Source organism: Dermacentor albipictus, chromosome 1 (assembly GCF_038994185.2).
Source record: "Dermacentor albipictus isolate Rhodes 1998 colony chromosome 1, USDA_Dalb.pri_finalv2, whole genome shotgun sequence".
In the NCBI taxonomy this organism is placed as follows: Eukaryota; Metazoa; Arthropoda; class Arachnida; order Ixodida; family Ixodidae; genus Dermacentor; species Dermacentor albipictus.
The window spans coordinates 82,883,115-82,897,928 of NC_091821.1; the positions used below are offsets into that span (position 1 = coordinate 82,883,115).

General features: G+C 40.6%; 1 protein-coding gene and 1 non-coding gene across 4 annotated transcripts in view; both read left to right on the forward strand.

Moving 5' to 3' along the window:
* Positions 1 to 581: 581 nt before the first annotated feature.
* The window catches only part of pins (G-protein-signaling modulator pins), a 101,375-nt gene continuing 87,142 nt past the window's right edge, over positions 582 to 14,814 (forward strand). Inside the window, exons 1-3 of one of the 3 annotated variants that reach the window (XM_065439154.2) lie at positions 582 to 806; positions 1,130 to 1,366; positions 1,679 to 1,814. In XM_065439154.2, the coding sequence (XP_065295226.1) occupies positions 1,143 to 1,366; positions 1,679 to 1,814 (360 nt within the window). In that variant the 5' untranslated portion in view covers positions 582 to 806; positions 1,130 to 1,142. The remainder of the gene's footprint in view (positions 807 to 1,129; positions 1,367 to 1,678; positions 1,815 to 14,814) is intronic. The other 2 variants (XM_065439153.2, XM_065439155.2) reach the window with 2 other exon arrangements.
* On the forward strand, positions 11,635 to 11,709 carry TRNAS-GGA (transfer RNA serine (anticodon GGA)). Its single transcript has one exon. It is a non-coding gene; the product is annotated as a tRNA-Ser (tRNA).

Genomic DNA, 14,814 nt, shown 5'->3' on the forward strand with positions numbered 1-14,814 from the left:
CGTCATTATTCCTCGACCTCCAGAACGCAAAACCAGAACCAGAACAGTACGGAGAGCAACGTCAACCTTCCGATAGCTATTGACGGTCACGTGCCTTTTCTGCGGTACCGGGCGGTACAATTCAAACCACTTAGGAAGTGCTTAGATGCGTTGACACGAACGTGGCACATCTTATGGATTTCTTGCTTTTACTTTTATTGACCACACGTGAAATGGTAATTCATGGTGCCCCAGATCATTGGGGGGGGGGGGGGGGTCACGTTTCAATAATTTACAATGGACTTCGTAACCCATTTCTCTCGTACTCAGTTTTTAGCAATTATATACGCAGTACCAGTTATTATCTAAGCAAATGCGCTTTATTCACAATCTGGTAGTCCATCTCATTCACCAAGGAAGTACAATTCCGTTAATACAAGCGTTCATAATCGCACCAGTGGTCCATAACAATTTGAGCCCCACGAAATGCAGCTGCCGCAGCCTCTGCTGCCACACCGTGGTCCGTGGTTCCTACGCAGTCGGCGCCGGTCCCGCCTACTGTTGTCATGGCAACGCCTTACGTCAGTTCGTCTGGTCCTCATCCACGCTCTCCTACGCTCTCCTTCCTTCTCTCTCACAGCATACCCGCAAACCCGCATTTACGTACGCCGTGCCGAGCCTTGCTGAAGCACGTTGCTTCATGACCACCGCTGCAGATTAATTCCAGGATCTTCGCTCCCCATCTTTGGATTTAACTTAAAAGTCTGCTGTTATCCCGGCGGGATGGCAGTGTTGATCTACGTGTAACCACTTCAAGCCTCCACTAAGTGAGTCTCCAAGCATCTTCGCGGATTGCCCAGTTTGTCTTCTTCAAACGTAGTGTAACAGATTTTACCAAACAGTCGTTCCTGTGTAACGTTTGTTGGCCATTAAGCCTATGGTAGATATGACCTGATATTTGGATGTGTAGCGCATTATTTAAGAACCGTGGCAGTTCTCTGTGATTGATCGCTTCAGCGACTTACCTAAAGCTAAGCGTATGCGACGGAGGCGTCAGCAGGGCAGCCTATGCGCGCGCCGCAACGGTCAGCGGCATACGAATTGCAGCAGCGCGCGCGACGTTCAGCCGATTTTCTCCTTTCTTTTGCAGGTTCATTCTTAGCATGGAGTCAAGTACTTGTTTAGAGCTTGCGCTTGAGGGTGAACGCTTGTGCAAGGCAGGCGATTTCCACTCAGGTGTCGAGTATTTAAGCGCTGCGATCAACGTAGGCACGGATGATACGAGAGTGCTTAGCGCCGTTTACAGTCAGCTGGGAAATGCTTCATTTTACCTCGGAGATTATAATAAAGCTCTGCAGTACCATCTGCTTGATCTCAATACAGCCAAGTAAGTGCGATACAGGTTATATTTATTGCAGGATTCATTAATGCACATATGCAGCAGTATAATGTCAACAGCGTCCGTGATTTTTTTTTTTTTAAAGGACGTGTCAGCTCTTAACTTTCTTGCTTTTTTTATTACTTTTCGCTTAATTGCTGCTTGCTTGATGTTTGCGTGAAATTTAAGATTGCTCATTCTTGATTGTTTTTTTGTTTATTATTATTTACTGCGTTAAATTTCTCACGCATAGTGCAGTCTGCTTGTTGACGTAGCAGACATTTCTTGCTTGTTTGGAACGTTCTTCCTTCGTCTCTCTAGGGCAGCCGGCGACTTATTGGGGGAGGCAAAGGCGAGCGGAAACTTGGGCAACACACTCAAAATGATGGGCAAGTTCGATGAAGCAGTCACAAATTGTGAAAGGCACCTAAGCATATCCAGGGAAAAAGGCGACAAAGTATGCTTTTCTGTTTCTTTGCTTTCTTTGTGTTGCTTGTTTTCGTCCTTAGTTGCATTTTCCCTTTGTGCATTTAACTGTTGCGTGGTGGTTTTGTTCACTAACCATCACTTCTGTGCAACAGCATTTTTGCACTCGTTATAGTTTTGTCTTTATTTCTTATTTTGTGTTCGCTCCTTTCATTTCTTTTCACTAGCACGTTAATGGCACTTTTTTTTCTTTTTTTTGTCAGCAGGTAAAAGGAAATGTTACTGTCTATGTACCAACTGATTGCACATAATCATGTTAGGAAGTTCACCTATAAACTATCATACGCAAGCATCATGTTGTAATGCTGTGTGCACCACCACCTTTATCTGCTGACATGCACTGAATATATAACCTCCACGATATTGGATAGTCAGGCATGCTAGCTGACTGAATATTACTTTGAATGGGGTTTGGTAATCGCAGCACATGATTAAATGTCCCCCCCCCCCCCCACACTGTTTATAGAGTATCACCATTGAAGCAACATATGTATGTTCACTTAACAAAAATAACGTTTTGTTAGATTCAGTTTCAGAGATACCATGAATTCACATGGTTAGCTGTATATATGGTCAGATGTGCTCAATATTACTGTTCAACAGCATGTATGTGTAGGAGAATCCCATTGCACACTTTTTTTAACAGCCACACCACCATGTCTTATGTACTGAAGGTGTGGCATAATTACACGCTTTATTTTTTGGCAAGAAATTCTGTTTCTAAAGGGTATTCACCACTTAGCAATAACATACAGAATTGGGCTTCCAAACTGACATCCAGGCAATGATATGCTGTTGTGTTAATACTTGTGCCACACACTCTTTCAATTGCGATTGAGCCAGACTGGGGTCAGAATTTCTTGATTGCAATTGGCTTCCTTACCCAAGCTGTGGAAGAAAGCTAATCACAATTAAGAAAAATTCAATCATGATTGAGATCGAATGTGCCCCATGCGACTGGGGTATTGTATTATTTGCTGTTCTCTAACAAACAGAAACCTTTGTAATGCAGTATATCTTAAGAATCTTGCTATTAGCATGGCTCAGTGCACAGCAGGAGCACTAAGGGAAGAATGCCATAGCCTCTTAATATCAATTGCTTGCTCCATGTAGCCATAGATGGTGGAATTCTTCAGAAGCTCATCTAACAGGCTATGTGCAAAGGTTAAGAGTTTGTTTCAAGCTTAAAAAGAAAGTTGTCTTTTTTTCTGAATTATTTTGATCAACCAGCTTGTTTTATGTTTCCTTTTTTGTCTTCTATTTTATGAAAGAATGATTGTTTTACGCTTAAATTTGGGTCTGTCGTAAGAAAAAAAACTTCTATGAACATTGTGAGCTTTATTTTGTGCTTAGTATAGCAATGATATGAATTTTTCACTGGCACTTCATATCTTGATCATGCTCTCTATACAAATGATCACAAACGCACCATGATGGCGTAGTGGCTTTGGTGTTCTGCTGCTTAGCCTAAGGGAATGGGATCAAATTGCAGCCATCGTGGCCACATTTCAATGGGCGCGAAATGAAAAAACGCCCATGTACCATGCATTTGGTACACATTAACTCTTGTTACCATGTCTATAGAAGTTGATCAATTTGATCCACAGTTTTTCTGTGTTGTTAAACATTTATGTTGTAATTCTTCTACTAGCAGCATCATGCACCATTCTAACTGACAGTTGAACTTTAGCTATTTGTCGGGTTTGACAATGTATGGCAGATTGAGGAGCCTAGAAAAGTGAAACTTCAATTTCAGGTATTCTCAAAATTAGCCTTCAGTGCTCCTAACTTCTTTAATAAAAACATGCAAAATTCGCACTTTCGTCAGGTCGGCAACATAAAGTATAAACCCCATGCAAGCGATCTTGCACGCAACAGTGACAAGCGAAGCGATGGAGAAGGCTTTTGCGTTCGCTCGTCGCCTACAAGTCGTACCCCATGCAAGCGATGACTTCGAGCGACATCTCCCCAGTATTGCCGGTAGCTGGTATCATGGAAGCAATATAAGTGCCGAAACTAGCGTGACGCGTGCTTTATTAACTTAAATTGATGTGTTTGACTGTAAAAAGCAGCATATAATATTTCTGAAAGTCTTGCAGTAGGTTCTTATCCTTGCACTTATAAAAATTCAATCGTTTGCTCGTTCCGTGTGACAATCGAAAGTACTTGAGTTATGTACATCCAGTTCGCAATATTGACTAGTCGCTCATAGCACTTCCGGGCGATGAGCGACGAATTCTAGATTTGCAGAACCGAGCGATCGCGCGACAAGACTGAGCGAGCTGTTCATGCGACGGCCCGATCCGTCGCTCGTTGCTGTCACGCACAAAATTGTGCTCATGGGGTTTAGCCTTAATATTTAGAAGACAGCAGCAGTGAAGACAGAAACTTCTCTCTGGTTGTAAATTTTCCAATCCGATGTATAGGTTGTTGTATAGGTTGTTTTAACGATGTCTCAAACAACGGCAGATGCTCATGGGTACGTATTATTCGTGATTATTGCGTACAACTAATGTCAAGTGCAACTTTATTTTTCCCACCATGGGTTGCTTTTATTCATCAGTGCTTCGATAGTGTGTGTATAACTCATTACAAGCAATATTTCTTATCGTGTGTTCTTTTCACTCTCACAAGAACACGGACTCGATTTCAGAACTGACCTTCAACCAGAGCTTTACTAGCCGTCTAATCTCGTACATTCTTAACACCACTTGTGCATGTGCCCTTATTCGTTACTGTACAATATTGTGCAATGCTCCATGCTACTGTACAGCACTGTACAGGAACTGAACAAAGCATGTAGAGGCTCCAGTGCCAGTTGAACGCAACTAAGACCATCTTGCTTGCACAGAAAAGCGGATCAAACACAATAATCAAGTATGAGGGGCTTCTGCGTGCTTCCCTGACCTGACAACCATTGCTGTGCAAGCCTTAAGAACGCAGTAAAAAACGAACCAAGTGCCTTCTGCAGTGAGTGCAAACAAATGCTTCCTGCACATCAGGAACTCGTCCGTTTTCACATTTGCGAAGCTACTGCTTTTCTGCATAGCATGGGCATCACTATGGCTGGTACTGACGCCAACAAATCTTCATAATAATGTTTTTGCGTGATCTGACTTACATAAGTTGGGAACTAGGAACCAGGTGTATATTTTGTAAATTTCAGATTTTTTTTACTCTTGGTACTTACAATTAGCAAATTATTAGCGAATTATTACTTTCATTTGTGTTCCTTGAGGTGCTTCTTTGAAGTTTTACATAAGAATTTCAAGAATTGTCTTGGCAATTATTACTGCTATACATCCATTTAAAACACCTTCCATGGTTGCTTAATGGCTTTTGTGTTGCGCTGCTAAGCACAAGGTCGCAACACCAAATCCTGGCCACTGGCAGCTGCATTTCAGTGGGGACGAAATGCAAAAACACCCGTGTACTTAGATTTAGGTGCACGTTAAAGAATCCCAGGTGGTAAAAATTAATCCGGAGTCCCCCACTGCTGCGTGCCTCAAATCAGATCGTGGTTTTGGCATGTTAAACCTCATAATTTCATTTCACATCCACTCAAAACGCCAGTGATCACACTGCAATTTTATGTATTTCAGTATTTGTTGTGAACTACTATGTCTTAAAATGTTAAAACATAATATCATTGAAAATGAACAAACTTCTAGTGGTGACGAAAGAGTTAAAGAACCCGAGGTAATCGAAGTTAATCCAGAGTCCTCCACTACGGCGTTCCTCATAATCATATCATGGTTTTAGGACGTATTCATCTTTTATTTTGATCACAAGGGGTGCCCGGGAGGTGTAAAGTAGTCTGACCAATAAGGATGCCTCCAGGACACCTTGTTTCATGGCAGGATTTGATAATCTACAGATTTGTTTGAAATTTGAGGGGCACATGACTACTGGCTTTTCTTTTTAGTATAGATTTAAGCAAGACTGTAGAAGATGTGGAATTCATTAAGCACAGTTCGAGAAGCACCAGAATGCTGACTTTATTTCTTACGTACTTACTGCTGTCTCTAAGTCCAAGCAGGGAGTGCTTTAAGAAGGACCGGAGAAGTCTCAAATACAAAGCATATGAAGAAACCTCTTTCATGCGGGCACATTTGTTCAGTATTTTGGTATAGCAGTTAAGGTAGGCATTACGAAAGATGCTGAATTAACGAAGCTGTTTATTTGAAGCCATGTATGTGATGGCCAATCACAGTAGTGGTGGAACTGATCAGGCATGAGCCATTTTTATATTAAAAGAGCTTGGGAAACTGGTCCCAAAATTTTTATTAGGACATAGTGTGTGTTTCTGTAAGATCTTTGCAGGATTGTGAATTTTAGTTTTGGTTTCTCTTGTTTTACATATCGTCAACGCTGGCTTTATTAGAAATTGCTGTACTTAGTGGAACGCTTGAGCATGTAAAAGGGCTTAAGGCATCCAGGCCTTATAGGTGCACCAATTGGAAACTTACAATACTATGGTTTATTAGGTATTGCGTGTACGCTGTAGTATAGTGACATGCCCATTGTAATATCTTAACCATGTACTTACTGAACATCACATGCATCACACATGCCTTGACTACTGCGTGCATCATGCAAATTGTGTACCCTTATATAACTGCATAGTTGCTATTATGATAGGTAAACTTGGTAGCAAAGCACTATTAATTATCAGATATTGCTTTTCCTTTGGAATCTCGGTGCCAATTTGCGTCTGAGGGTGTTGTAACTCAAAATTTCCTATGAATATTCAAGGGAACCCACCTTTGAATATTGAATGTGTAATATTCCTAATTTCTAAATGAAATTAAATATAAATAATCTGCAACTCTGTTTCTAAAGGAAGGCTTATCTATATGACGATACATGGAATGCCATTCCGAACTGGTTGTTCGATCTACTGAGGAACTTCTACATGCGGGACAACTGAAAGATAATCGTATCTGGGGCACTATCACAATGACAGTACACAGAAGCAGCACCTCCCCAGATGCATGTTGAGCGCTGTGTTAGTTCAAGAAGAGCAGCGTAATACTGCAGCACTGTACATTGTACAAGGATGCAAACATAGTGAGATTGTCCAAATAATGACTTGCTTTTCCTAAATTGCGCAAACAAATTTGCAATGTGCTTAAATGTGAGATATCCTTATTAAATGATTAGAAACTATTGAGCAAAAGTTAGCTGCTCCATATGTTTACTCTGCAACGAGTGCATCTGTGCAACAAGTGCAGCTCCCTAGCAGCAGCCACCGTCACCACTTGCATCTGTCTTTCTCTGTGTAGACTCCAATAAGTGTTTTCTTATATTCAAACAGAAGTGAAGGTTTGACAACTTAAAATAATGAATGCTGAAATCAAATATGAATCGTATTACAAAGCTAATTTCATTTATATTTGATTCTAATATGAGTCAAATACTATAGCCAAGCTTATTCAATTGATATCAAAATTTCGAATATTTGTGCACCCATATTTTACACAGAACTGTGCTTACTGTTATTTAACGTGGTGTTTTGTCAGCAAAATAGGAGAAACAGTAGTACTAAACTTACCTTGCATCAGGGTATAACAGTTTGTAATTCATGCAGTTTTAGTGTGATATGATGAGTTAGCTTAATGCCGTGTAGCTTAGGCTTAAAAAGTGTTTTTGACTGATAATTGTATCACAATGATGTATTTTTATGGTTTTAAGATGTGCTAAGCGAATATTGGTATGTTTAACAGGCTGGTGTCTTCGTAAACCATGCAGGCAGTACAAAAGAATTCAGGATGAACTACACTCATCATGGCTGATGAACTCTGGCAAACTAGTTGTTAAGGGATAAAGAGTACGGATGGTAAGGCTGAATTTGAAGATTGAGTTAATGTACAAAGGAAGACGATATGCTGGATAAATAACGTACTGCAAGCTGTAGTTGGTGGGAACAGCAAATCTAGCTGCTTGGGAGAAACGGGTATAACCGTTTCTGTCTTCTTTCAGTAGAGAATATTGTATGCCCTTAGCCAAAGTGATCTGTAAATTTTGTACCTTTGTACAAATTGAGTGCCCTAAACTGTCGTAATTTGCCACTTGGTAAAAAAAATTGCATACCATAATATGATTGCTGTATTTAATGGTACACTAAAGAGCAGCACTTAATCAGTTTAAATTGGTATTCTTCCACAACTCTTGTTTTGATTTAAATTGGCAGGAAAGGCTAATATTACTGGAGAAACGAAGGACCAAACTTCCCTTTCTGAATTTCATGCGGAAACCTCAGTGCCAGTGCGTCAATATTTCATTACGAAGTTCAAAGCAATATTTTCCTGTATTTGTGCTGTTTGAGCCAGAATAATTCTAAAAACTGCTAGGTTAATTTGGGTGCCATTATGTCCTGATTTGCTGATAAACATTTAATTAGATCTGAGTAGACACTGTTGAAATCTATCACATTGTGGTGAGCTAGTGTCGCATGGTTAGAGCAGGCCTGGGCAGTATCAAATATATACATATCTTAGATACTGTATATACTGAGACACTTCTCCAACTAATAAAGTAAGTGATCCCATGACTCTCATGCAACAAAAATGTTTCGCATCCTTCAAATACGAAGGCAAATCGGAAAGTCCTTGCCCCTCTTTTTTTAGCCAAATTATGGCTGTAAATGCGAAGTCAACATATCCATTCCCAGCGGTGGACCTTTTTTGGACTGGACCGGCCTAATCTGCTGGTGGCTCTGCGGCACAGCGCTGCTGTCAGTTGAAGGTGGCTGTTGTGCTTCACAGGTCCACGGCATATGAGCAACAAAGTGCGATTCGTTTTCTATGGAGCAAGGGACGAACGCCTATAGAAAGCCACAGGGAAATGCAGCCCATATGGGTAAAGGTGTCTCGCTTTGAGAAGTGTAAGGTAGTTGTGTTGCGAGTTCGCCAAAGGCAGACTGTATTTCCACAGTCAGCTGGACGAATTCTACCACAGGGGCATCTCAAATTTAGTGCTGCAATGGGACAAATGTCTGAACCAGTGTGGGGACTATGTGGAAAAATAGTGTAAGGTACGTAGAATAGCTCGTATATTTGTAATTACCTGTATTTACCTTATTTTGGCAAAGACTGATTCTCCCTCCTATAAGTGAAGTTATCGCACCAATACCTTGCTTGTCTCTGCTAACCCTCTAGAAGCTACACCGCAGGGAAGACAAGAGGGCAAAGCCCTGGCTAAAAGTTGAGTGCTGTGGCAGCAGCGGTACACTAAGATATGCAGCAAGCCACTGCCGTTTCGGAGGTGCAGCTATGTGCAGTGCAAAGATGAACTGATTTTCCAGTCTTTTTGAGATCGCAGACATAGATATTTTTCCTTTATTTAACTGAAAATGAGCAATGGTACATTATTGAAAATTTCTTGTGATCACGAAATCGACCAATAGCGTTGGTGGGCCGGTTGCTTTCAATGACGGCATTGCTGATGCAAAGTGTAAGGGTCTGTTCACTGCTTTTGACATGAGATTGTAAATTACTTGGTGCATGCAATGCAGTAATGTTTGGCTCACATGTTCACAGGAGCCTCTTTAATAGATTGGCAACATTATTTTACTATGTTCAAAAAATGTTTCGGGCTGCCTTTTAAGATACTCTTTGGGTATCTTGTGTTTCTATCATGATACATTTGCAAAGACTTGTATCAGCATCTCTGTTTCACCTGCTGCGGTAGCCCACTGGCTATTTTGTTGCACTGCTGAGCTCGACGTTGCTAGTTCGATCCCCACTGTGGTGGCCACATTCCGATAGGGACGGAATGCAAAAATACTATTATACCATGCTTTGGGTACACGTGAAAAAACCCTAGGTGATCAAAGTTAATCCGGAGCCCCCTCATTATGGTGTGCCTCATAATCAGATAGCAGTTTTGGCAAGTCAAACTCCAGAATTTAATTTTTAACTATTTTGGTACAACTGAAGACTTCTAGAGTCATCGAAGGGTAGGAAATAATGGCAATAAAAGCTTATTCTGAGAGGCAATTTTTCGTTTGCTCACATTTCTAATAACCAAGCACAACCACAAATGCACAACACTCCGCACTTTCCAACTTTAACAACTGTGGAGTGCCAGCCCACCTCCATTTTCTTGAGGCAAGACGATATATGATACGAGGAAATCAAAAATGAGAAATGGGGTGAACAAAAAGTAAAAGCAGTCATCATCATTTGGTAAAGAATTATATGATCAATCAGCTTTAATTTGAGAACAAGGTGTGTCATAAGGCTTCATAAATATGGTCGGTTGTTCTCGAGACCACATGTTATTGGAAGCATATTTCTTGCCAAGTATGAAAGTAAAGTGTGGCTGCATTTCTGAAGTGGGACGGGTGGATTTTATGAGCATACCCTTTGAAACAGCGTAGCGCATAATGCCATTATGCAAACGTCAAGCTGTTTAGTTTTACCTCTCTGCTGTGTTTATTTTTGGCTTTTAGGATCCATGGTTCATTTTGCAAGACATAGAATCATGAAGTTACTTATTGCCCTAAATAAGTAACATGCTTTCATTCTGTGTGTTCCCTATCATTACACTGCCAATACTCTGGTTATCTTTTACTCTGCTCCGTTGCAATTTCATTAGCCTTTGCCTTGCTATGTATCTTGAAGACCCAAAGCCTTGGGCAGGGGAACTGTGTACTCGTTTATTCTTGAACCAATACTCCAACAGTCTCGGCAAGTGACAAATCAGTTCTGCAGAAATCTGCAAGGTGTAGGAAGCTTCCTCCACCTTTGGACTTCTGCAGAACTGATGATTTGCTATATTCATTTGGCCTTGTGCTTTTAGTTCTTGATTAAATCGGCCTCACCTTGCAATCCCTGGTTTACCCTGCCTCCTGGTTTGATCAGATGATAGAGCGACTGCCCCGGAAGGGTGTTGGTCCCGGGTTTGATCCCCGGGTCAGTACAAATTTTTCTCCAACTGCAAAGCTTTCTTTCTGAGAAACCTGGGCATTTCCTTTTTTTCTTTTTTTTTTAGTTTCATGCTACTCTTGAGTAGATGACAAATTTTCCCTTTCAGGCTAAAAAAACATGCTTACTGGTATCTATTGTTTCCATGTGCTACACATGAACAGCCATTGACAAAATTTTTTTCCATGTAGCACTGCATTACCTTGATTTCAGACACACTGGTATGGCTTCAAATGGTAGTGACATGCCCTTTGAATTATCGTATATCTTTTCTCCTTTGATTTAATTTATTGCTGTTTTATATACGTACTAGTCCTATGATTGGCTTCCTTTCCACTGAGACCTGTAGCAGTGGCTCAGTCGCTATGACGTTCCGCGACTGAGCATGAGGTCGGGGTTTCAATTTTTGGCCATGGCAGCTGCATTTTGATGGGGCAAAATACAAAAACACTGGTGTGCTTATATTTAGGTCACCGTAAAGAACCTTAATTAGTCAAAATTTATCTGGAGTCCTCCACTTTGGCATGTCCCTCAAAATTCACTATGAAATTAACCCCCGCATATTATTTGTTTTCATCACACCTATCAAGTATTCTGTTTTTGATCTCTGTATTAAGTTTACGGCTCTTTCCTCTGCTGCGGACCAGGACGAATTTTTCTTCAACTCTGAGGCTTTTCATTCGAGGAACCCGTATGGGTTTCCTTTGTAGCAATTGCTACGAACGGGTGGATGTCTTGAGTTTTCGCTTTATTAATTACTTCTCTCCACCTTGCGGGTTTCCGCAGAACTACTACGTCAAACACTTGCCTTTGCTTCGTGTGTTGTCGACAAATTCGACTTTGCCCTGCTGTCTTCTAGCCGCCTGGTTAGCTCAGATGGTAGAGCGGCTGCCCCGGAAAGGCAGTGGTCCTGGGTTCGAGTCCCGGACCAGGACGAATTTTTCTTCAACTCTGAGGCTTTTCATTCAAGGAACCCGTATGGGTTTCCTTTGTAGCAATTGCTACGAACAGGTGGATGTCTGAGTTTTCGCTTAATTAATTATCATGCTATAGCATATTTACTGGTTAGTTTCCTTTCTTTTCATTCTCTGTTGCGAGTCAATGTTTTTTGAAGTCTTTCCAACTTCCTCATATGAGCTTGCAAAATAACAGTACAGTAAGGCGAATGCAGCTGCCAAACATGGGAGATTGTCAAAATCTGCACCGATTGTGAGCCTATTTTCTGGGAATTTGTTAAATTTAAAAGTGATCATAAATGTCAAGTGCTCTGTCACACTCTTGTGAGACTTTTTTTATCTGCTAAATGAGTGAAATAATATGTAGCGATGCGAATGTATCATATATTTTCATCTTTTCTTGTCACTGACTAAACCTGATAAAGGACCATATCCAATTTATGTGGGAGTGTGTCAGAATCTTGGGAGTGCAAGTGATATTTTTTAATGTCATTATTATTATTATTTTGCCAGACATAGGAATCTTCATGTAACATGCACAGTCTAGGCATGTCTTAAGCACTTCACAAGCATGGAAGAGTATGAAAAGCATGTTCATTGCTAACATTGGGCACAACCACTTTTTCTGTTTCTCTGCAGTTTCATTGAATAGTTTGGCAAATGGAAAACACCGCATTTGGGGAGTGTGCTGTGAAGTCTGCTTTACTTAGAAAAAACTTGTTTCAAATGTTTTGAACTAGAATTGGGTGCGCATGTTTTATTTTTCACTTCAGTCTCAGCATCTCGTAACTTGTCTGACTTGACATGTCATGAAGGCAGTTGTTGCAGTCTGCTTAAGGTAACTGTGTACTGCAGAGATATAGATATTACTATTCAACTTGGATGAATAGTAGGTTTGTAAAGGTTGGCATTCTGTTCTTGAGTAGAGTGGGTGGTGGCCACATGTCCTGTTTATCCTGTATACTCATAATAAAATACTTTTATTTTTAATTGGTTTGGCACAAAAGTACCTATCTGACCCATTTTCATTTAGGCCCAAAGTATCATTCTTACCTACTTGTTAATGTTGTCTGTGCATTTTGTGATGACCACCTGTATCATAACTTGACTCTTTCCGTACTGCACCCATCTGGCATTTTTAGCTCGCTAACGATCGTTTGAAACACCACTTTCGAGACTTTCCGCGCCGCTCACAGACACACTGCATTATCGGGCGTGAAGAAGAACTATATTGTTTTCTAAACAGTTCGCTTTTTTCCCCGGACAGTGATTTTCGAACACATTCCGAAGTTTTTGCAATCGTCGAACTAGAAAGCAAAAATAACGGCCCACTATTAATGGTTTGAAACGCCGCTTTCGAGACCTTCTGTGCCACTCATGGACGCTCTGCACCATAGGACGTGAAGGCGGAGAGCTACATTTTTGTTTTCTAAGCAGTTCACTTTTTCCCCTCTATGTGGTAATTATATTTGAACGCACTTCCAAATTTTGTGATCGTCAGTGTAGAAAGCAAAAATGGCTGCCTTCGGGAGCGGCATGCGCGCTTCGAAAGATCGCAGATCTCGTGATTCCGCTGCCTCTGCAGCTGATATTGTTGATGGATCGAGCAGCAGCGAGACTAAGTATGCTGCCTTTTCGTCAGGATTGAGAGCGACTACGACACAAGACAGCCTGGACCATTGATGACCGCAGCCCGGCATGCCAAACTGTAGTGCTTGCATTTAAATGTTTCTAGTAGAATACCTGTTCAATAGAAAATTTTGATTTTTTTGGAGATAGTGGCTATCTCATATATCTCATAATTTTCGTTATATTTTTTTCTTAGTAGGTAGAAGCGTGTCTTTACAAACTTCAATTTTATCCCACAGTCTTAATTCTGGCTATTTATGTAATTTTATGCCATACATCTCGTTAATAAAACTTTTATGGGGGAAAAGTGCATTCATTCTGCTTTTTGTTCATGTATTACATAAAATATTGAGTTGAACAGTTCTTCGAGAAAAAATAATCTGGCGTAACCTACAAAAAAACACCTGTTTTCCCCATGGTAGGGAAAGAGCTAATCCAAACGATAATGAAGTCTGCTCGTTTCATCTGAGATAAATATGTAATACAGTACGTGCTTGCCAACTTTTACAATTGTATCATAAAATCTCAGTTTTTTTAAGGTTTCTTACAATAGACTATATGCAAAACCTACAAGTCGGTTTCTCCATACACTTTTGACCCAACCAAGATGGCGGTCCTCTGACTAGAATCATAAGTAAAGTATCAACATGTGGGTCAGTGACATCATTCCTGCCACCATCCACTCCCAGCTATATCCAAGGTTCCAAACACTTGTCTCAGCATTAACGGCACTTCTGAGTGGAACACTGCCATTTTGGTAGGGAAATTTTACTCTGTGGTGAAAGCCTGTATATGGACTTTTGCATAACATCTATTGTTTTATAATGTAGATAATTTTTAAGTTATTTTGTTTCCGTGAAGTTCAGGGCAAAACTGATTTCCAAACAATGTGAGTGCAGTTGGCAGCTGAACTTGCAGGGATATTTCAGGCCAACTGGATTATTTGAACCTTCCCACAGCGCTTCCACCCACTCCATAAAAGCAATTTGTAACAGCATTTGCAATTTGGGCCACAATTGTATGAATATTTTATTGATAAAATTCATGAATATTTGGGTTTGTCTGTGGAACAAATAATTGTAGCTGTGGCTATAAAATACATTGCCTGTTCGCAGCACCCCTATAGAACGAAGCCTGCATATATCTTTTAGTAAATGAACAACTAACTAAAGCCATAATTTCTAGCATTTTCACCAAATTTTAGCATTTTTTTTTTTACTTCAACTGGCATATTTCTCAAATTTGAAGTCTGGCAGGTCTGAGAACGTATATTCACTCACAGGCTTGGTGATGGGCATAAACATTTATGTTAAATTTGCTAGTGGCAACTGTTGTAACCAAGCTGGCTGTGCCAAATTCCACTGCTGCACACACTGTTAAGAGTTCTATTGACGATTCTTTCGCCCTGACGACAGTCAAGAAACGGGGTGTCTATATCCTGCTACTCAAACATTTT